The following is a 24712-nucleotide window of genomic DNA, read 5'->3' as shown; positions in this document are numbered from 1 at the left end:
TGGGTGCTGCTATCAGACCCATTCTGCTTTAAAAAAAAATGTGTGTAGATATATGGTCTCTTTTGTATTCCAGCTGTGTTTGTGTATGTATAGGTCAGTAGGTGTCTCGCTGGCTGCAGTGGTAACAGTACAGTAATGTTTGTCCATGGACCATTGTCCACCCATTCTATAGACCAATTTCCCGGCCGCATCATGAAAAGTTGCATGCGCAGGTTCGCACCAGAAAATGGGCTTGTTTACATTGAAGTGAATATGACCACATCCAACTTCAGATGCAGCTCATGTATTCAGATGGTTATCATCTACAACATCACAGATGTCATCACAGGATTGATTACCTAGCAAACTAGCAAGCCAGCAAGGCAAGGTAAAATATCACAAATCGAGCTAGATAAAGACAGAAGAATAATATACTTGTTGAACACAGCTAATTAGCTATAGCCATCAGTCATGTGTGTTTTTATGGTCATCACTCACTCACTGCTAAGTTTGTCAAGGTGTATAGCTATCTGCTACAAATCTGTAGGAAACGTTGTGAATTTCCCACCAAAGAAACATATGGTTCTCAGAACAGTGTGATAACTGGGTGTCCTGCATCATTCACAGAACATTGTGGGAAGGTTGTATGCAAAATGACTATAGGACTACCACGCTCTCAACAAGCTCTCGGAAACATATGGTTCTCAGAACGTTATGTGTTAGCTGGGTAGTGTTATTGTAGTGTGACGCTGTACAGCCAATTGAATTTCCCACTCTTATAGATTACTTGTCCTGATCTAAACTCCCCCCCCCCAACACAGCTGAAGGCCTCATGTGTGCTCAGCTGGGCCATATTTGGGAGCTGAATGAGGACTTGTGAAAGTTGGCTGTTACATCCGTAGATATTCTCAAATGACATCTGAGTGGCTAGCAGCTGGTTGTATTATTCTCCATATTGTACACAGCTGGGACGGTTGAGGTCAGACTGTGGTCCATGTTCTCTCGGTCTGTCTGCTGACTGAACGTGGGTTGATGTCTGCTGACTGAACGTGGGTTGATGTCTGCTGACTGAACGTGGGTTACTGACCACAAACAGTCTTCAGGCTTTCACCTAGTTTGATTTCCAGGTGGGCCTCAAAGGCTCTCAAACAACATCCAGTCCCTCTGGCATCAAAATGGTTAATTCAAACCAATACAACATTAAACTCTTTAAAGGGCCAATCAGCAGTTGATGCATCCATTTTTGGACATATTAATGATATGTACTCCTTGATTCTTGAAGAATATAACTTATAAATGCCTCATGAGCTTAGTTCAACTGTCGTACCCCATCAGAACCCAAAATATAAGCTTTGTTTTACTCCAAAGTTTGTAAACAAAGTAAATGTAAACAAACACTATATAGCCTCAAAGCATGGTTTACACTATACATTTGATATCGTTGATGGTCAGTCCTTGAATCTATAGCTCTGTCTTTGAATTTGAGAGAGGTTACATTTCTCAGCTTCTTACCAAAACAGGGGTGGGGAGGGACTCTTTTTTTATTGTTTCTGTGATGTGGTGAGGTTGGACCCAGGTGCAGAGAAGAGACCAGAAATCAGTGGTTAAGGATAAACATAAATATTTTACTGAGAAACAGTAGCCGCAGGATCACAGTACACTAGAAAAACAACAACCACTAAGTCTCAAACTCACTCCATAAACAACCGCACACAGTAAACAATTCAAGCTTCTGCAAAGGACCACAGAAAACACACCTCTTTTAACAGGGACACAATCATGAAATAATAAGACACACCTGAGTCCAATAAAAGTCCCTAGGGCGGTCTCTGCTGGCCTCTGGTGCCAGGAGGAACCATGACAGTACCCTCCCTCTAGGAGTGGCTCCAGCCGCGGAGCCATGACGACCACCACGTAGTTGTTTGAAGTCTCTAACAAGACCCGGATCCAGGATGTCCCGGGCAGGCACCCACGCCCGCTCCTCGATACCATAGCCCTCCCAGTCCACCAAGTACTGCAGGGCAGAGGTGGGACCAAGTCATTGTTTTACAAGTCACAAGTAAGTCTCAAGTCTTAGCACTCAAGTCCCAAGTCAAGTCCCAAGTCAAGACAGGCAAGTATCAAGTCCTAAACTTTGAGTTTCTAGTCCTAAACAAGTCATAATGTGCTCTTCACCAAATGTAATACCATTTCATATTTTTAACAAGAGTAATAGTTAGTATATTACATTTACGCAAATCATGAATGCTTTTAAAAATATCTATATATTTATTACTTTCCAAATAAACGTTATATTTCCATGGAAATACATGGGTAGCCATGAGAAAGACCCCCCCCCCCCCCCAATAGTGATCGACTATTGAGGATCGCTATGGGGCGCAATTGGGCGATGTAGGCTTGTACAAAATCGCCCAACCTTAAACACACACACACACACACACACACACACACACACACACACACACACACACACACACACACACACACACACACACACACACACACACACACACACACACACACACATACACACACACACACACACTCTGTGTGGTTACAGTAGGCTAACGTATGTCAATGGTTTTAGGAACAGCAGTAACATCAGGCAAGATTTAGGCTAACAACTGCCTAGCCAGTTGTAGCTCAATCTTGGGTGCAATGAAGCTTATCCTCAATACTGACAAAACTAAACTAATGTTTTTTTCTAAAGCAAGAATTAGATCTCTGAACTTTTCACCTATTATTACCTGTCAGGGCATTGAGATTGAGACTGTAACCTAATATAAATATCTTGGAATTTTAATTGATGACGGCCTCTCTTTTAAATTGCATATTCAACAACTTACAAAAACATTTAAGCTGAAATTGGGATTTTATTTTAGGAATAAGGCCTGTTTTTCTTTTGAGGCCAGAAGGAGGCTAGTATCAGCTACATTTATGCCTTTCCTAGACTATGGGGATATTTTATATATGAATGCTTCTGCTCAGTGTTTGAGATCAATTGACACCCTTTACCATGGAGCACTGAGATTTATTTTAAACTGCAAAACCCTTACGCACCACTGCACTTTGTATACCAGGGTTGGCTGGCCTTCTCTAGTCACTCGTAGGCTCAGTCACTGGTATACTTTTATTTACAAAGCCATTTTGGGTTTACTACCTTTTTATTTGGGCATTTTTATTGTTCAGAAATGTGGTGGGTACTCTCTTCGTTCGCTGGACTTTATCCTGCTAACTGTTCCAAATGTCCGAACTGAATTTGGTAAAAGGGCTTTTATGTACTATGCGCCATCGTCTTGGAACGCCTTACAAAATACTTTTAAACTGGAAGAACTTGTCCCGATTGGTATTTTTAAATCACTGATGAATGATCTTGAGACTGATTCCCTGACCTGTCAATGTGTAACGGATGTGAAATGGCTAGCTAGTTAGCGGGTACGCGCTAGTAGCGTTTCAATCAGTTACGTCACTTGCTCTGAGACTTAAGTAGGGTTTCCCCTTGCTCTGCAAGGGCCGCGGCTTTTGTGGAGCGATGGGTAACGACGCTTCGTGGGTGACTGTTGTTGATGTGTGCAGAGGGTCCCTGGTTCGCGCCCGTGTCGGGGCGAGGGGACGACGTAAAGTTATACTGTTACATTGATGCTGTTGACCCGGATCACTGGTTGCTGCGGAAAAGGATGAGGTTGAAAGGGGGGTGAGTGTAACGGATGTGAAATGGCTAGCTAGTTAGCGGGTACGCGCTAGTAGCGTTTCAATCAGTTACGTCACTTGCTCTGAGACTTAAGTAGGGTTTCCCCTTGCTCTGCAAGGGCCGCGGCCTTTGTGGAGCGATGGGTAACGATGCTTCATGGGCGACCGTTGTTGATGTGTGCAGAGGGTCCCTGGTTCGCGCCCGGGGCGAGGGGACGCCATAAAGTTATACTGTTACAAATGCTTTTTAATTTGCTGTTTTTGATTTTGTTATACTCTATTCTATGGTTTTTACTAGATTACTTGTAGTTTTTGATGTTGTTTGTCTGTAATTTTTGTAATGACTTGGTGCTGCCTAACTTGGCCAGGACGCTCTTGAAAAAGAGATTTTAAATCTAAATAAGCCCTTCCTGGTTAAATAAAGGTTAAATAAAAAAATTAATAAAAAATTATCACGTTCCTGCACTGACTGACTGTGTGGAGGCTCATTGATTTAACGTTACGTAAGCCTACATGCTACACTAGTAAAGTTTTAAATTATATAGCTGTCGGCTATATTAGCCATGACTTACCGTTCTTTGTGCAGCTTCAAATGTCGAACAAAGTTGAAAATTGTTGTGCCTCCGTCTGTAATTTTCTTCCTGCATGTTTTGCAAGTTGCAATCCGTTTTTTTGTTGATAATGCGTCGTCTTTATATCCGAAAATAATAATTTGGGGTATCATCTTTCCAAGGGCTCCATCTCAATTCACCCGCCGACGTTCCTCTGCAACTTTTTCTCAGCTGGCACAATTTGATTGGCTGCTTCAAACTGTATTCAAACTGATTCAAACTGTAATCCGTTAAATGAAGAGTTGATGTGCTGCACACTTTTTTTTAATAGCATCATTTTTTATATTTGGGCTTGGGGAGGGTATCAAGTCAGGTCGAGTCAAAAGGCTCAAGTCCAAGTCAAGTAACAAGTCATTGGTGTTCAAGTCAAAGTTGAGTTGGAAGTCATCATATTTGTGACTCGAGTCTGACTCGAGTCCAAGTCATGTGACTCGAGTCCACACCTCTGCTGCAGGGTTCCTCGGACTCAACGAGCCTCCAACAAACGCCGGACCGTGTAAGGCGGGCGGCCATCCACAAGTCGAGGGAGCAGAGGAGCAGGTGTCGGGGGAGAGAATGGACTGGTCCTAACCAGCTTGAGACGGGAGACATGAAAGGAGGGACAGACTCTCATGGACCTGGGAAGTTGGAGATGATAGGTGACCGGGTTGATGCGACTCAGGATATTGAATGGTCCTATGTAGCGTAGAGCGAGCTTCCGCGAGTCCAACTTTAAGGGAAGATCACAGGTGGACAGCCACACCCGTTGAACCGGTCGGAGGAGTCGAAGAGGTCTTCAGTGCCGGTTTTCCTGATGTTGGTGTCAGGCAGAGGAGTGGAGCAAGGAGGATCGCGCTCTGATCCAGATGTGGTGACAGGGGGTGGCGAACCCGAACTGACACTCAAATGGCGAGTTCAGCAGTGTGTTATGAGCATACTCTGCCCAGACGAGGAACTTGCTCCAGTTGCTGGTTGGCCCGCTCAGTTTGCCCATTCGACTGAGGGTGGAACCCCGAGGAGAGACTCGCCGATGCCCCCAACGGGGAACAGAAGGCCTTACAATACCATACGACAAACTGAGGCCCACGATCTGAGACAGTGTTCGGGGGAACTCCGTGTAGTCGAAAGACATGTATATTCACGAGATCAGCGATCTCCTTCACTGAAGGCATCTTGGGTAAGGTCACGAAGTGGGCTGCCTTGGAGAACCGATTGACCACCACCAGGATAGTGGTAAGCCCTTGAGATGGAGTTAACCCTGTGATAAAATCTACAGACAGATGAGACCAGGGCCGGCTGGGGATGGGTAGAGGTTGGAGCAACCCGGCCGGTCGCTGACGTGAAGACTTGCTTTGGGCACAGATGGAACAGGCCGCAACAAAGGATCTCACATCCTCCATCATGTTGGGCCACCAGAATTTCCGCCTCAGAAACTCCAGTGTCCGATTAACCCTTTGATGCCCAGTTCATTTATAGGAGAGTCCCCATTGTAGTACTTGGGACCGGGCTGATTGCTGACTGTCAGGTTCTTGTCAGGTTCTTGGGTCTGGGCTTGTCGGACCGTGGTCTCAATACTCCATATCACAGGGGCCACAATGCGTAAGCTGGGGATGACGGGCTCGGGATCCCTCAACTCGTTGGAGACATCATGTTGGAGCGACAGGGCATCTGCCTTCTGATTCTTGGATCCCGGACGATAAGCTAGTGTAAAATCAAACCTGTTAAAAAAACAGAGCCCGCCTGGCGAGCGTTCAACCTCTACCACAAAGGGACGAGTCGGATCAGGATGAACGAGGATGGGTCCAGAGGTCAAACGTCCCTTGAGCTCCATGAATGCCCTGTCATCCTCGGGGTCCAGCAAAAATGGGTCTGAGACTTGCGGGTTAGCACTGTGAGAGGCTCTGCACCCGCACCAAAGTTGTATGAAAAACGCCTGTAAAAATTGGAAACCCCAAGGAACCGCTGGACCTGCTTGAGTGAGGTGGGACGGGGCCAGTTAGCGACCGCCGCAATCTTCCATTTGGATCCCTGTGGTAGAGATAATGTGACCCAGGAAGGAATCCTGGGATACGTGGAACTCACACTTCTCTATCTTGACATATAGTGGACTCTGCAGGAGGTGTCTCAGGACTTGGCGGACGTGCAGTATGTGTTCCGTAAGGATCTCGGAGAAAATCAAGATGTCATTGAGGTTAACAAAGACGAACCGATTCAACATATCCCTCAGAGTGTCATTGACCAATGCTTGAAAGACTGCCGGTGAGTTCGATAATCTGAAGGGCATGACTAAATACTCATAGTGGCCACTAGGGGTGTTAAAGGCAGTCTTCCATTCATCTCCCTCCCTGATTCTCACCAGATTGTAAGTGTTGCGGAGGTCCAGTTTGGTGAAGAATTGGGCCCCTTGGACCAACTCCAATGCGGAGAACATCAGGGATAGGGGGTAACAATTCTTGATTGTAATCTGGTTCAGCCCTCTGTAGTCGATGCAGGGACGCAGGCCTCCATCCTTCTTACATCCACCAGCAGGGGATGTAGAGGAGCGATTGAAACCTGCCTCCAGCGACTCCCGGATGTAATTGTCCATGACTGCTGCTTCAGGGGTCGAGAGGGAATACAGACGACCCCGGGGAGCCTTTGTGCATGCGCCTGTCACGCTCCTGTGGGCTCAGACGTGTGCGACCCAGCTGCATGGGATCCTCCATGCTGGGCTCGGTGGCCTTGGGGTGCTCAGGAAACCGGAATTCTGGAGTGGTGTCAAAAGAGGTCTGTCTCCCCTGTTCCCGGTTGTCAATCCTGATTGCCAGCGTTTTCAGGGACTCGACGTCCTCTCCAAGTTCCTGAGCGGGCAGTTCATCTTTGATGGAGTTAGACAGACCCTGGTGACCGTCATACCGCTCAGGGGCTGGGATCTTGGGTTCCTGGTGCAGGTTCCCTGGAGGAACCACGACGACGTCTGTAGCACTGGGCGATGAGACCTGTGCATTGGATCCTCCTGGGTTGGGGGCGTGCCATGGTTGGAGGACTCAGCAAGTGCCAGAAGGTTCCTGGAGATTTGGGAGAGCTGTTCTTGCTGCCGTCCTAACAGTGCTCCTTGGTGGGCTACCACATTCCGGATCTGGGAGATCTCTGCTGGGTCCATGTTGTGGCAGAAGCTTGCTGTGATGTGGTGAGGTTGGACCCAGGGCTTGGTGGTGGGGTGGGGGGTTACGGCAAGACAAGACCCTCAAGACAAGACCCTCAAGACAAGACCCTCAAGACAAGACCCTCAAGACACGACCCAAGATATGGTTCCAATAAAAATGTTGGTTTAGATTGACTATGGTTCAAGGAAGCAACAGGAAGTCGAAGTGTTAATATGGTGGGTTTATTATTGTTCTAAAACCTGTCCTGGTACTATCATGGTAGCTTTATTTTTCTAAACATGTTTTATGTGTGTGTTCTCTTCCCAACAGGGATGCTATCCTGACCAGCACAGTGAACTGTGTCACCAGCTTCTTTTCAGGGTTTGCCATCTTCTCTGTGCTCGGCTACATGGCCTACAAACACGGAGTCAGGATAGAGGACGTGGCCACCGAAGGTGAAAGGAACCCTACTAGATATGCATGCACACACACACACACACACACACACACACACACACACACACACACACACACACACACACACACACACACACACACACACACACACACACACACACACACACACACACACACACACACACACACACACACACACACACAGTAAGTGGTGTGGAGGATGACATGCATAACACACCCAGACCACACACACTCCAACAACACACCCAACTTCATTTAGACCCAGATTTATGACCAAACTGTCCACAGCATAGATACCTCATAAAACACAAAGAAAAAGATAGGAAGATAGACATGCCTTATTAGGAAACATACAGTATAAGGCTATATTGCAGGCTACCCACAGTATTCTCTTTTCCCTGGTCAGCCCCCAGAGTGCTGTGTTTGTATGGTGGATCCACCCAGGCTATGACTCAGCTAGGACAGACTCAACACATGAACAGTCCCTGTCTGACCCTGAGAAGAGCGAGGGGAGTCACCTGCTCTAAGGGAGGACAGGATTCTGACAACACCCAACAGTCAGTCATCTACACACCATTTAGAGAGTTTCAAACCCAGTCAAAACATCTATAAATTCATCATGGAACTAAACATTCCTCAAGCTTACTGTTACTGCTCACTGAATCAAACAACTTAAAGGAAAGATTCACCCATTTTGAATGTTATACCGTTTTTGTTAATCTATAAGCAATTTCATGTTTTCATGTATATCTGAGCTACTGCCATTCAAGCAGGCAGAAATATGGCCAGCATGACAAGTGATGCAAAACTCGTCATACCGGCTGTATTTCTGCCTGCTTGTACGGCAATAGCTCAGATACACATGAAAACATGAAATGATCCCAGGAATCGATTGAACATTGCTCAGTGATGCACAAAAATGATATAACATTCAAAATGGGCGAATCATCCCTTTAAGAATGAGCAGCAACGTGAAACGCTTTTAATGTAATTGATTGCAACAGTAGCTGAGAGGCTCTGGGGTTCAGATGGAATTGAAATACCAGAGAACATTTCAAACTGTTTTTTTTAAGGCAAACAGTTTCCAAGTAGTCACATAAATACTGGCCTGCTGTGGAGAGGGGTTGGCAGACATACAAAAATAATGGGATCTGTTAAAAATCTGCTTTGCTTTCTAGTTCTTCTGTCTTCTACTTGCCACTGTCTCTAGGTGTCTGTCATTTCGTTGTCATCTTATGTCCTCACTTCTATCTTTCTCCATCCGCTCCTCCTTCTTTCACTTTCCTTTCCATTGTTAAATCATCTCTTATTTCCTCTAAAACGACCTTGTGGACAGGGTCAAGCTCAGGACAAAGAAGTTATACATTAACATCCCACCCAACAATTTACTGTTTTATTTCAGCATCCCACCAAACAAGGCACCGTTTTATAGACTGATGGTAATCAGTTGGCTCTGGTATGTCCTATCACAAGTGTCTCTATCTGTGTATCTTTGTGTGAGTGCAGGTGCAGGACTGGTGTTCATCATCTATCCTGAGGCCATCTCCACCCTGCCTGGATCTACCTTCTGGGCCATAGTATTCTTCATCATGCTGCTGACTCTGGGCATCGACAGCTCTGTGAGTTACTGGCCCTCCTCAGGGTTGAATGACTACATGCTATGTCCCACCACAGGGCACATATGGCTACTGACCATTTGTTTCTATCTTATGGTGGGTTTATCTGATCTATCTAGTGGATTTATAGTATGTGAAGATTAGAATACTATATAATCTCCTCCACTCTCTCTCTCTCTCTCTCTCTCTCTCTCTCTCTCTCTCTCTCTCTCTCTCTCTCTCTCTCTCTCTCTCTCTCTCTCTCTCTCTCTCTCTCTCTCTCTCTCTCTCTCTCTCTCTCTCTCTCTCTCTCTCTTTCTCTCTCTTTCTCTGTCTCTCTCTGTCCCTCGCTCTGTCTCTCTCTGCATTATTCTACTTTCCCATGGTTGCAGTGAGTGCTCTAGGTATTATCTAGACTAGCAGCAGTGTGGGAAGGCAGTTGTTTTGACTGTTACCCAATAACCATGAGGTGGAAAATCACATGTACCGCAACCTGAAACACAGGAAAACTTTGTTCACAGAGATTTACATTTTTCCTCATTCAATATCTCAGTTACACAAGGTGATAATTTACTGTAAATGAAGAGAGAAAGGAAATTCCACAGCAGGGGAACATCTTATTTTACAGTAGTAGTCTTGCCCAATGTAGCACTGCACTAAGAAAGCTAGGGCTGATCATTTATATTCTAGGCCAAAGGTATTCTGTTTGGGTGCGAAGACTTTGTGCGATTCTGTTACATTGCTGCTGTAGGCACTATGGTTAATGTGTTTGTGCCACTGAATCATCCTAATGTCTGTCTGTCTGTCTGTCTGTCTGTCTGTCTGTCTGTCTGTCTGTCTGTCTGTCTGTCTGTCTGTCTGTCTGTCTGTCTGTCTGTCTGTCTGTCTGTCTGTCTGTCTTCTAGATGGGCGGTATGGAGGCAGTCATCACAGGACTGTCGGACGACTTCAAGATCCTGAAGAGGAACAGGAAGCTGTTCACCTTCGCCACGGCATTCGGAACCTTCCTTGTCGCGCTCTTCTGCGTCACTAATGTGAGGTCACTTCCTGTTCCTCTGAGTCACATATGATTTCCATAGTTGTCATATGATTGCATAAATCAAACCAAAGAGACACAAGATAGAGTGTGCCTCTGTGATTTAGGTGGATCAGTCACAGCAAAGACAGAAAAGGGAAACCCCTGTCCAACCATGTGAAGTATTGTTATTGACTGACTGGATAAGCTTTGTTTCATGCTTATCCTTGTCAGCTCACAGTAGTTAACTGCAGCCAGGTTGCCCTCAGTAACATCTGCAACAACCTTTTGTCATCGTGTCTCTGTATCTGTCTCTCTCTCTCTGTCTGTCAGGGAGGTATATATGTGCTGACTTTGTTGGATAACTATGCGGCGGGGACCTCCATCTTGTTTGGGGTGCTGATTGAGGCCATTGGGGTGTCCTGGTTCTACGGTATGTATAATCGGTCCCCCTTAGCCTAGTACAGAGGCACATACTAATGCTGACTTCTTACTGTGGTGAACCTGCTTATCTAATGTACCTTTCCTCATCCTCTTCTGTTGTTCATTAGAGCCCAGCCCTTTGTTCTGTCCATCCCTCCATCACCCCACCCTCCATCACCCCCTGCCCACAGTTGCCCTCTCCTGGCCTGCCCTCTCCTCCGCTGGGCTCTCTCAACCTCCCTAACTCCCTGGCATCTTCACTACCCAGGCCCTGCAGCTACACCTGACCTTTACTGGCAGTGTAGAGACACCGTGCTTCCCTTCCTTAGACCTCCACTGTTAACCCCCTTTCTCCATCTCTCCCAATACTCCTCTTTCCATTTCTCCATACACTCCCTCCCTCCTCTTATCTTCTAGACTGCCTCTCTTCACTAATAGATCTCCATCTCTCCCAATACTCATCTCCTCTGCTCCCTCTCCATGTCTTCAGCTTTCCATACACTCCCCTCCTTCCCTACACCTCCTGCCTTCTCCCTTCCTCCCTGCTCCCTTCCACTCCTCTCCATCCCTCCATCCCTCCATACACTCCCATTGTCAGACAGTAGATTGCAGCCGTCATAAAGTAGGCCACAGCCAGAGCCACACACAGACCACTGATGGGAGGCTAACTACTGACTGTCTCCCTTGGTGGGGGTCAGAGGAGTGAGAGGGAGGGGAGGGAGGGGAGGCTAACTACTGACAGAGATAATACTGTACGTCGACAAGATGACTTGTGCTTTATCTTTAAACTACAGCCCATCAATGTACACCATGATTTATAATCAGCATTAACTGTTGAAACTGAACCTCATGAGGAGGTGAGACAGACAGAGCACCCCAGATGCTGAGCTGTTGTAGGGAGGAGATAAACGGAGAGGGTCTTCTTGTAGATGTTAACAGGCCTGGGCTGCCCTGATAAAGAAACATTATGCCCAAGCTATAGAAACATCATGGTTGTGTACCGAATGGCACCATATTCCCTATATAGTGTACTACTTTTGGTCAAAAGTAGTGTACTATATAGTGCCGTTTGGGACACAGTCCATCTCCTTATAGGCAGACTTAACCCTGTGTGAAATTATAATATAACATATTTGGAAGGCTCAGAGACTTTTATGAAACAGATATCATTGAGCTGCATTTTTACTGCTGTGTGAACTCATAATTATACAAGAAATTGGAGTTGTGTGCCATGAAGCTCTTTCTCAGCCAATGCTCCACCTGTTATGTATGGAAATTGATGAGAGGAGCGTTAGTTCTCCTGTGAACTTGAGACATCAGAAGCAAAGTGGAGTGTGGGTCTGACCTGGGTACAAATAGTATTTGTTTTCTTTAAAGTACATTGAGTGTTTGATTCAACCTTCCCGTAGTGCCAGATGGGCAGGGTTTCTACTTTCGGGACTATTGGTTGTATTGCACCGGGCAAGCTCAATCAAGCTCAGCTTCAGTATTTGTAAGGAAACAAGTACTATTTGAACCCAGGTCTGCAGTGGGTTTATGGGTCTGGTTCTGTGTGCGTGAGTTCATGCCCTGGTCTTCTACCCTGTGTTTCCTCTCCAGGCGTGGACCGCTTCAGTGAGGATATCGAGCGCATGATGGGCTTCAAGCCAGGTCTCTACTGGAGGCTGTGCTGGAAGTTTGTCAGCCCCACCTTCCTACTAGTAAGACCCCCGGGGGGCAAGAAAGGGCTGGTTGGGGGACAGGGGTGGGGTGGAAGCCTTTGGCATGGTGCTGGGGGTGGGGATGGGAGGGCAAATTATCTGACACAAGCCTAAGGTATTAAACATACTGTAGGAATCATGATCTATGGTATGTCATTGTGCTTGAAGGAGGAAATTAGGAAATTCACAACAGAGGTTTCTTAATTGTTACTGGCTGCCATATACTGTACTATAGTCTTTTTAAACTCCTATTATGTGCCAGCAATTTGTAATTTGCCACAGGAAATATGTTTTCCTGTTATATTTTTTTAAAGGTTGTTCGCCTCCATGTTAGAAGTACTGTATCTCCAAGAATAGATTAGCATCACATGAACTCTGCATGAAAACTGATTCAACTACAATATAACTATGTTTGAACATCTTGGTCATACTGTTATAATCTCAACCCAGCACAGCCAGAAGAGGACTGCCCCCCCCAGAGCCTGGTTCCTCTCTAGGTTTCTTCCTAGGTTCCTGCCTTTCTAGGGAGTTTTTCCTAGCCACCGTGCTTCTACATCTGCTTTGCTTGCTGTTTGGGGTTTTAGGCTGGGTTTCTGTACAGCACTTTGAGTTATCGGATGATGTAAAAAGGGCTTTATAAATACATTTGATTGATTGTTTGAACTACAATTTACTGAACATATTGATTTACAGAATGTTCAGTGCACTAGGAATTAGTTAAGGATGTTTGTCGTGTCTTTGGCATCATTAAAGTGAAGACTTATTTTATCAAATCAATTCTCTGTAATTATAATTACATGATTAAACTAATCATGTAAATGTAATCAACTAGGAAGTCAGGGCACCAAGGAAAATCTTCAGATTACAAAGTTATAATTTTCCTAATATAACTTTTCAGATATTTTAATATCTGATCAATTAGTCTTCTAATTAATGAATTATTCTTTACCTCACGTTAGTCTCATTCCAAACGAACCCAGTCTTTGCTATGAATCATCCATACATCAATTGTCTTAATAATTTATTTACTAACTAACTAAATAATCACAGAAATGCATAACAAACAAACAAACAGTAGATATGGTTACAAGGAAATTATAGGGGATGTGCCCTAGTGGGCTAAACCGGTATGGAGGCTTGGTAGACAAAGGGACTGAGAAGGGCACGAAAGACAAAAGACACTACACAGTTGATAATTATAATAATTGAAATGCTAATCCTTTGCACATGAACGCTCACTCATTCGGGAATAATTGCAATCAATCAATATATTTACGCTCAGTGTGTCATCGTGATCTCTGTTGGAATCGTCCTTTTCTGTTGGAAAGTTCATCCGAGATTCTCTCTGCGTCGCTGGAGTCTGGTTAGAATGGATACTTCAGAGTAACATTCAGAAAAGTTCTTATAGATAGATGTTTCGGTGGTTGTCAGTCTTCGCATATAATGGTACATAATTCCTAGCTGCAGACTAGTAATTAGTATCGAAGATTTGCTCTTATTCTGTCGGTATCGATAGTCTCAGAGTGTAACCACGTGGTATGGTTAAGAATTCAGCAACCAAGGAATGTATGGTCTCTACTCAAACCTTAGCCCTCTCGGTAATCGAGGTACGCTTGGTCGAAAGTGGGCTTCTCTAGGTGGAGGTTTTATTCGGAACAGCAGAAAAGGCTGTCCAATGACGCCAGATCAATGTCTGTGCTCATGGGGCGGGCCAATGACTTAGTTAACTTTAAAGGGAATTGGATTCTCTTTCATTAAACAGTTTAAAATCGCATTACATAATTTCACAAATAGTTAAATATTTACTCATTCATTTTATACAATAATTAGATGCAAATCTCATAACGGAGACTCTTGTATAAACAGAGATATGGTAATGTGGCTGTATTGTCTCTCAATGAGGTCACAAACTTTAAACAAAACGGACCAGGTCGTAGCTGGCTTCTCCACCGACCGTTTACACATTCTCCAAAACATGGATATTGTTCAGTTCTCAAGTTCTGTGATGTAGAAGAAGTTCCTTTGTTCTACTGTGAAACTCTCTCTCTCTATACTGCATGAGGGAAAGAGTCTCCTCCAGGAATTTACGACCTGAGATAACAGAGCCTGGGTGTAGGGGGAAGAGAGAGGTGGTGAGAGAGAGAGAGAGAGAGAGAGAGAGAGAGAGAGAGAGAGAGAGAGAGAGAGAGAGAGAGAGAGTTGGTGCTTGCTATATCCAAAGAGGGCCACGTCATGACAATGTGTAGGTCTCTATATTTTATAATATTAGAAATATGCTATGTCAATGAAGCACAGATACTGTATGGGTTTGTATAGATAAGGAATACCAAAAGCACATTATCTGTCTTGGTGGGAAATGTTGTTATTCCCTTAATGCTTTTACATTGATTATGATCAGTCATAAATCAATATTCTTCCTTCCATATGGGAAGTTTATATGTTTTATATGGCAAACAGGAAATAAAAAGAGCAGAGGAAGATTGAAAGCCAGGAAAGAGGTAGATTAGATTGTAAGCCAATATATCACCATGATCTTTAAACCTTATGTCTGAGGAGAGCTATCATTGTTTAGTTTTAATGTGTAGTGTATGCTACCATAGTTCTGCTAGCCTTACCTCCAGAAGCAAGGCAGAAACAGCTAATATCAGGAAGATAGCATGCAACTTTGGCTGTTGCATAGATTGCATTTGTAGAAGAAGGACATAGAAGAATGTTGTTGGCCTTTGATATTCAGTTGGAGACGAGGAAGAGACACTTCCCTGACCTTCCAGTGTTGTATTATAACTACTAGTGATGTTTGCTGCTCTCTGGGGCAACAGTTACAAAGCTACAGAGCTACAGTTCAGTGGTGATGGGCCTCCAGTCTCTAGTCTACAGCAGCCTGGTGAACCAGAGTACTTACAGTGAAAGTCTACTACAGTATGTTCAAACCCCAGAGGGAGCGACCATGCCCTAGTCTGTTCTATTCAACTCAATTTCATCTCTGCAATGCTTACATTTTTTTGTCAAAATGAACAGTGGCGGAGTGGAGGAGGAGTATTTGTTATTTCTACAGAAGCTCTGTATGATGTCTCGTTGGGAATATTATAACCACTCTGTTGTTTTTTCTCCTCTCCTTACTTTGTGGTGATAGCCAGCATCAAGACCTAGCAGATCTGTTGTTTCTCCTGTCCTCAGTTTATATGGTGACCTAGCTAACCGTTCTGTTGTTTCTCCTGTCCTCAGTTTATATGGTGACCTAGCTAACAGTTATGTTGTTTCTCCTGTCCTCAGTTTATATGGTGACCTAGCTAACCATTTTGTTGTTTCTCCTTTCCCCAGTTTATATGGTGACCTAGCTAACGGTTCTGTTGTTTCTCCTGTCCTCAGTTTATATGGTGACCTAGCTAACCATTCTGTTGTTTCTCCTGTCCTCAGTTTATATGGTGACCTAGCTAACAGTTCTGTTGATTCTCCTGTCCCCAGTTTATATGGTGACCTAGCTAACCGTTCTGTTGTTTCTCCTGTCCCCAGTTTATATGGTGACCTAGCTAACAGTTCTGTTGTTTCTCCTGTCCTCAGTTTATATGGTGACCTAGCTAACCATTCTGTTTTTCTCCTGTCCCCAGTTTATATGGTGACCTAGCTAACCATTCTGTTGTTTCTCCTGTCCTCAGTTTATATGGTGACCTAGCTAACCATTCTGTTTTTCTCCTGTCCCCAGTTTATATGGTGACCTAGCTATCCGTTCTGTTGTTTCTCCTGTGCTCAATTTATATGGTGACCTAGCTAACTGTTCTGTTGTTTCTCCTGTCCTCAGTTGATATGGTGACCTAGCTAACCGTTATGTTGTTTCTCCTGTCCTCAGTTTATATGGTGACCTAGCTAACCATTCTGTTGTTTCTCCTGTCCCCAGTTTATATGGTGACCTAGCTAACCGTTATGTTGTTTCTCCTTTCCCCAGTTTATATGGTGACCTAGCTAACAGTTCTGTTTTTCTCCTGTCCCCAGTTTATATGGTGACCTAGCTATCCGTTCTGTTGTTTCTCCTGTGCTCAATTTATATGGTGACCTAGCTAACCGTTCTGTTGTTTCTCCTGTCCTCAGTTGATATGGTGACCTAGCTAACCGTTATGTTGTTTCTCCTGTCTTCTGTTTATATGGTGACCTAGCTAACAGTTCTGTTGTTTTTCCTGTCCTCAGTTTATATGGTGACCTAGCTAACCGTTCTGTTGTTTTTCCTGTCCTCAGTTGATATGGTGACCTAGCTAACCGTTATGTTGTTTCTCCTGTCTTCTGTTTATATGGTGACCTAGCTAACCGTTCTGTTGTTTCTCCTGTCCTCTGTTGATATGGTGACCTAGCTATCCGTTCTGTTGTTTCTCCTTTCCCCAGTTTATACGGTGACCTAGCTAACAGTTCTGTTGTTTCTCCTGTCCTCAGTTTATACGGTGACCTAGCTATCCGTTCTGTTGTTTCTCCTGTCCTCTGTGTGTATGGTGACCTAGCTAACGGTTCTGTTGTTTCTCCTGTCCTCAGTTTGTATGATGACCTAGCTATCTGTTCTGTTGTTTCTCTCCTCTCCCCAGGTCGTGGTGATAGCCAGCATCGTGACGTCCACGGGCCTGAGTTATGATGACTATGTCTTTCCTTCATGGTCCAATGTGATTGGCTGGGGCGTAGCTCTGTCCTCCATGATGTTTGTGCCCATCTACGCCATCTACAAGTTCCTCAGTATGCCAGGGACATTCAAACAGGTCAGTGGAAAAACAAATCCCTCTCATCTGCATAGTTGTTGTTTATATAATGTAAAGATAACCTTAGATCGATTTGATTTATTAGGATGCCCATTAGCCAATGCCAATGGCGACAGCTAGTCTTACTGGGGTCCGACATATAACGTAAAAGGCATGACAGACAAACGACTGTACAATTTACATACATTTAAAAACATTGTTTCTCATATGCGATAATTTGACTAGAAAACGTTGTATACAACAGCCAACTTTCCAGTCCATAGACATATCTTATATGGGCAGAAAGCTTAAATTCTTGTTAATCTAACTGCAGTGTACAATTTACAGTAGCTATTACAGAAAAAAAATACCACTCTATTGATGGAAATTGATCAAAAATGTATCACTAGCCACTTTAAACAATGCCACTTAATATAATGCATATGTATATACTGTACTCTATATCATCTACTGCATCTTGCCATCTTTATGTAATACATGTATCACTAGCCACTTTAAACTATGCACTTTTATGTTTACATACCCTACATTACTCATCTCATATGTATATACTGTACTTGATACCATCTACTGCATCTTGCCTATGCCGTTCTGTACCATCTTTATGTACATATTCTTTATCCCTTTACACTTGTGTGTATAAGGTAGTAGTTGTGGAATTGTTAGGTTAGATTACTTGTTGGTTATTACTGCATTGTCGGAACTAGAAGCACAAGCATTTCGCTACACTCGCATTAACATCTGCTAACCATGTGTATGTGACAAATAAAATTTGATTTGATTTGGATAGTGCACAACAACAACAACACTGGTGTGAGACATTCACCTCTGAAGGTAAATAATGTACTTACATTCAGTAATCTTGCTCTGATTTGTCATCCTGAGGGTCCCAGAGATAAAATGTGACTCACCATCTGGATTCGGTCTTATGTAGCAACATTTGAATCTCCGTTTTTTTTACATGGGATAAAAGTAGAGACTTAGAGCTACAAAATGGTATATCATACACTGCATTTGAGGAAACAACGGGAAAGTAATTGTGCTTTAAAAGTTGATCAACTTGTAAACTCACTTTTGAGAAAACCGTCTTTCAATGTTTTGGTACTACTATTGGAGAGCCCTTCTTTGTCTACACGCAATCAACATTGTTCACACCCTCTTAAGCATTAGCCCCACCAATCTCTTTAAGGGTTGATCTGTGAAACTTTGCACACACACTGCTGCCATCTTGTGGAAACAATCTAAATTACACATAGGCTACTATCTTAATGTATGGCCTTTCTCTTGCATTTCAAAGATTATGGAACAAAAAAATAAATAGAAAACGCATGTTTTATGTTTGTATTATCTTTTACCAGATCTAATGTGTTATATTCTCCTACATTAATTTCACATTTCCACAAACTTCAAAGTGTTTCATTTCAAATGGCTCCTGAGTGGCGCAGCGGTATAAAGCACTGCATCTCAGTGCTAGAAGCGTCACTACAGACCCTGGTTTGATTCCAGGCTATATCACAACCAGCCGTGATTGGGAGTCCCATAGGGCGGTGCACAATTGGCCCAGCATTGTCCGGGTTTGGCCGGGGTAGGCCATCCTTGTAAATAAGAATTTGTTCTTAACTGACTTGCCCAGTTAAATAAAGGTAAAATAAAAACATTTAAAAAATGGTATCAAGAATATGCATATCCTTGCTTCAGGTTCTGAGCTACAGGCAGTTAGATTTGGGTATGTCATTTTAGGTGAAAAAGGGTCCAATCCTTAAGAGGTTTTAACATGTAGTGTTAATGTTGGCAGGTACAGTATGTACTGTAGCTTGAAGTCATGTAGCTTTAAAGCTGTGGTAAATAGCAACCTCTTATCTGTATCCCAGCGGTCAAAACTGGTTGAAATGCCATCCTTATAACCAGATTATGATGTCATTTCAACCAGGGTTGGCCCCCTGGGTTAGTATGTGTTTATTTTATGCAAAGATAATCTTAGATCAATGGCAAGCATTTAGCTTGGAGTCTTCACGGCTTGACATTGAACTGACTCATAAACGGACTTTTTCCTTTTCAATGGTTGATGGTTGATGATGTCAGTACTTTTGGGACGCTGGTTAGAGATCTTGAGGGTTCAAAGCCTGAACAGTGTACAGTACAATCATAAAAACAACATTCCACAGCTTTGATTATCTTCCTGAGCAGTAAACAGTGTTACCTTGTGTTTTCCTACTCACTCCTCGTGGCATTTCCTTCTGATATCCTGGCAGTGTTTAGACTCCTTCCATGACTATCTCTCATGCTTTTCCTCCAGCTGAGATCACAGTTTATCATACAGTTATCACACCAAGTGCACTCAGTCAGATATGAGGATGGGGGCAATCTGGAAGAGACATCAGAGGTCATGCAGTACACATTACAGTACAGTGTACATCCAGTCCAGCCTGATCACATCAGAATCAGAACGCTGTTCGACATATTTGAGCTATCTCGAAGTTCCTTATCTATAGAAGAAATGGTGGATCTATAGAATAAACTGTGACCATAGATTAAAGCGCTAGTTTATTACAAGCTTCAAGATCATATCTCTTGTGCTTGGGACAATGTGCATCTAATCTCTTTGGATTCAGATTTTTTCAGTGTAAGACTATATGTTTATTGTAATGTATGAGTTATGTACTGTAATGGTTTATTTTTCAGAGGATAGCCTACTGCATCACACCAGAACACGAACATCATCTGGTGGCGGAGGGAGCTACCATCAGACAGTTCACGGTGAGTACAGATGTTGGATCTTAATTTGAGCCAGTGTGCTAGAGCAGGAAAATAATCCTGCAGCAACAGGACATTTGAATTATTATGTGTATTATAATGAATGGACATTTTTGTAGGGGTTGATATATTTTTCATTATGGCAAATTAAGTCTGACATTTTAAAGTGAAAATGACAAACTTTAGAAGCCTTTTTAAAACTCAATTTGATCACTCTTTTGTTGCTGAGAATTTTCTTTCACAGCAGGAAATGCAAACTTGTAGTGTGTTTAAGGTTCTACATCTGTAAGGGCTGGAAAACAGAGAGGCATAGTGGAGGTAGACAGAGTGATGACCAGAATGGAAAACTATGAATGAATGTGACCTCTAATGATGCTCCATACTGCATTGGCAATGAGGCTTTATCAAATTCACTCTTTTCTATTTCAGCTCAAGCACTGGTTGGCTATCTGACAACCTGATGTCACCCAACCTTCCCACTACTCACAATTCCGGGGTGTTGGAGTCATTGTGTTTCGACAGCAGATGTTCCTGCTGCTGAGCCTCCTGCTACTGGAGGATGGACAGGGAAAACGCCATGCTCCTTTCTGCCTCTCTGTGTTCTGTTGGTTCTGAGCCAACCTGCGACCTGCCATCCCCTCTTTTCCACTCCGCCCCTCATCTCCCTCTCTCTCTGTCGAGTGACTACAGATTCTCTCATCAACCTCTGCCTACAGAGTCAACTCAGTATCCTCCATGTTTTTGCTTTTGAAGTATCTTTTTATTTAAAACTTTTTACCATGTGACATCGTCATCATCGTCATTTTTTAAACGTATACAACTCATAAGATGGAGACATTCCATGCAGAGCATCTACAGGTGTTTTCTGTGTTCATGGACACAGTTATTGTTTTTCATATCATTTGTTTTTTTTACATGTTTTTTTTACGATGACTGTTGTTCTGTGTTCATTAGTTATACATGAGTTAGACACTTAAACCAAGTCAAAATGTACCAAATGACCACTTCTGTCATCATGTATACTCTAGGCAGGGGGAGACAAACATGACTCACATTGCTTTTTATGTTCTTGATTCTTTTCAAAGAGGACCCTCAAGCTTTTAGGTGAACGAGAAAGGGAAGAAATCTAGTTTCATTGCCCTCTTTGTATGTCTGACTGAGTAGGTCCCCAGTCACTACTCTAGATAACAGAGCTCAACTGTGTCAGTGCCTTATCGAGCTAGACACTTCAGAACCTGTCAATGTTTTCATTGGTCCATACAGAAAGGTAAATGTTTTCATTGGTCCATACAGAAAGGTAAATGTTTTCATTGGTCCATAAAGAAAGGTTTTGCCCGACGACTCAGGAATCCTCCTGCAGATCAGAGCTCGTGGATGATAGATACACTTTATGGTTACCAACATACGTTATTAATTCAGTTTGAATGACAATGTCCTTTAGATATTCATCTTACAGCAGTAGAGGTTTTCCCCAGTTGCCTTCTCCATCTTTTGAAACCTACCTGAAACAGATCTGAAGCTTTTGTCACCTGTCTCACAGAAAAGGGAACAATTTATGTTGAGATTCAGAAGTGTTTTGTCTTGCAAGTGGTCGTCCTTATGCTTTACACGTGGCCTTTACACAGAGTAGAGGTCTACATTGTCCTGCTATGGTTACTAATGGTACTGTGTGTACCAACTTTAATGTGTTGCATAGTACTAACATATTTTCCTCTTCAGAGAGGCTTGTGCCCTTGATCCAATGATTTTGCCTTCACCGTGCTTGTGGATAAACAGTAGTAATTGAAGAGTGGTGAAGACACAAAGGGAGGCTTTGATTAAATGAAGTTGAATCCAGCACTTGAAAGAAGTCTTTAACAGAAATACTTGTTTCAGTTTTCTATGAATAGGTAAGCACTCTTAGTGTTTTAGGGAATGTTTTCAGGCATGCAAGAAATGCCCTGTTTTATCAAAAGCTTAACTGAATTACAGCACTAACACAGGTAGACTCAACAAAACAAGTGACGTTTCTTTACTTTTTATACAATGTTCTCTTTGTTATGTTGCATCTTTCCAATGCATTGTTTTGTGGTCCATATGGGTGAGGGAAATCAGGAGCTTCTCCTTCAAAGAGTGGTGTGTGTGTGTGTGTGTGTGTGTGTGTGTGTGTGTGTGTGTGTGTGTGTGTGTGTGTGTGTGTGTGTGTGTGTGTGTGTGTGTGTGTGTGTGTGTGTGTGTGTGTGTGTGTGTGTGTGTGTGTGTGTGTGTGTGTGTGTGTGTGTGTGTGTGTGTGTGTGTGTGTGTGTGTGTGTGTGTGTGGAAGGATAGCTAGTGTATTTTAAGTTTGAAATGCCTCATTCATTGTACAAGGATTGTTATGTTAAATTGTTTATGGTGTCTTTATATGTTACATTGTCATCTGTTGAAGCCTATTTTTGTCAAACTTGACTTAAAGAAAATTCACCACCAAGGAAGTGCCAAAATGTTCACCCCTTTTTTTAGAGATGTCTGCTGTTTTTGTCTTTCGTTTTTGTTTTGTTCTGTTTCTCTTTTCTGTTTCTTTATTTATTGAAATGGAGTTGAAATGTAATTGCATTTTTTTAAATTGTGAAATAACATTAATGGCAGGAAGCAAAGCCACACACAACAATTATATTGTATGTGGAGTATAAGATATGGAAAAATATATAAATATATTCTTTTGTTATATATCTAATCTTGTATTTATCAAATTGTTTATAAACTAAACGTGAATGTAAAGTCTTTTAAACGTAACTGTCCACTGTTACTGTTATATCATTGTGTTTGATGTAGGTCAGATGAATCTATTTACAGATGTATTCTCCAGTGTAACCGGGGTAACTTTGCAACGTGAATGTAGAGCCCTGGCATTACCTGAGCTAAGTTTACAGAACACTGTGTACAATACAAAGTCCTGTTGAACGTGAGTGACAACTATCTATGAAGAAGTCAAAATATGCACACTATTATAATAAAGAGTTCTTCTACACACACAGATGGGGGTATAAGCATTGATTTATTGTTGGAAGAATGGGATAATAAGCTTCTGTGAATGGAATTGAATTCCCAGTCCATTGTGTTGTGTTAGAGAGGGTAGACTGTACAGTAGCCAAAGGATGAATGCATGGGGCTTAGATAATAGAGGAACCAGAAAGGGGGATGTTTGGAGTTCTCTGATGAGGGAAAGTGGATTCTTCTTCTGGAAGGGAGCATCTACACCTCTCTCTCTCTCTCTCTCTCTCTCTCTCTCTCTCTCTCTCTCTCTCTCTCTCTCTCTCTCTCTCTCTCTCTCTCTCTCTCTCTCTCTCTCTCTCTCTCTCTCTCTCTCTCTCTCTCTCTCTCTCTCTCTCTCTCTCTCTCTCTCTCTCTCTCTCTCTCTCTCTCTCTCTCTCTCTCTCTCTCCTCTCTCTCTCTCTCTCTCTCTCTCTCTCTCTCTCTCTCTCTCTCTCTCTCTCTCTCTCTCTCTCTCTCTCTCTCTCTCTCTCTCTCTCTCTGTGTACCTGTCCCCCTCTCCCTCTTTCTCTCTGTCTCTGTTTCACTCTCTCCTCTTTCTCTCTCTTTCTCTGAAGAGCTTACACCTACAGAGACTGACTAATCCTATCCTATCCTAAGATCCTATTCAATTAACAACATCCAAGGTTCTAGTTTAGCCTGAGAACCAAACTAAACAATTACTAGAATAATGGAATACCCACATGTAGAGTTACACAAAGATATTCTACTTATGATACTGTACAACCACATCTTCCATCATGTAATGAGGTCATTATTGGAACTGTGTTAATGTGTTTGAAAACTGGTCATAGGGAGTCATGGTATGGAGAATGTTCCATGCTGTCCATTCTGCTGTTTCTCCTCTTCCTCATACACATTTACACGCATCCTACCGAGGTAGGGAGAGTTGAAACCCTGTGATATTTAGGGGCTTGTCAATCTGTGGGCTAAGGGTTACTGGCGTTTTATAGCTGTGACTCTTAGGAATGAGGAAGTCAAAGAGATGGAGACGTGGTCAGTTTAGAGAGAGAGGGAGGTGGAGCTAGAGCAAGAGTAAGATAGAGGGGCTCAGTATATGGAGAGAGAGCAAGAGAGAGAGAGATAAAACAGAGAAATAAATCAGACAGTTGTTATATCTGACAGAGCAAGGTTTTAAATTGCTCTACAGAACTACAGCTTTTCTTCATGACAGGAGACCCTTGAAGTAGTCTCCCCTCCAGACACCTCATAGAGCCGTGACATAGAGAGCCACAGGTCTTTGTTCATGTATTTTTGGTTTTCTAGCCAGTATATGTAACCCCTCTCCACCTGGTAACACCCATAACACACTGATGTACTGCCTGCCAGGACAGCCTGCCAGGACAGTAGTTATGACTTGCACAACTTAACCAAAATAAGTAGTTCAAAGCAGAGGCTTTCAACCTCTGCGGTGGAAGGCGGCTGAGCTACAGCGATGTTTGTGAGACCAAGAACCATGCCGAAAACAGGTCTTTTCTATTTGGACCCAGTTCGGACATGTTGTCTGTTTTGCTCTACGGTGCCTATAAGCTTCACAGTACTCATTAGAAGGTCATTTTCTGACTCTGCCATAAAAATGTATGGAAGTGAATAGTTATTTTTGCACATGGAACCAGGGTTACTAATATCATTAATTTTTTTCCTGTCCCTGATTC

General features: G+C 43.1%; 1 protein-coding gene across 2 annotated transcripts in view; it reads left to right on the top strand.

Annotated features, from left to right (window-relative positions):
- Nucleotides 1–23042, top strand: part of LOC139563036 (sodium-dependent noradrenaline transporter-like) — a 57421-nt gene extending 34379 nt beyond the window's left edge. For both annotated transcript variants that reach the window (XM_071381290.1, XM_071381289.1), the window contains exons 8-15: nt 7715–7839; nt 9329–9441; nt 10323–10451; nt 10766–10865; nt 12455–12555; nt 17124–17291; nt 19974–20048; nt 20475–23042. In XM_071381290.1, coding sequence (XP_071237391.1) covers nt 7715–7839; nt 9329–9441; nt 10323–10451; nt 10766–10865; nt 12455–12555; nt 17124–17291; nt 19974–20048; nt 20475–20498 — 835 coding nt within the window. In that variant the 3' untranslated portion in view covers nt 20499–23042. The remainder of the gene's footprint in view (nt 1–7714; nt 7840–9328; nt 9442–10322; nt 10452–10765; nt 10866–12454; nt 12556–17123; nt 17292–19973; nt 20049–20474) is intronic.
- Nucleotides 23043–24712: the final 1670 nt, after the last annotated feature.

This window comes from Salvelinus alpinus, chromosome 33, assembly GCF_045679555.1.
Source record: "Salvelinus alpinus chromosome 33, SLU_Salpinus.1, whole genome shotgun sequence".
Taxonomy (NCBI): domain Eukaryota; kingdom Metazoa; phylum Chordata; class Actinopteri; order Salmoniformes; family Salmonidae; genus Salvelinus; species Salvelinus alpinus.
The sequence above is the reverse complement of the archived record's forward strand: the minus strand, read 5'-3'. Positions and strand labels throughout refer to the sequence as shown.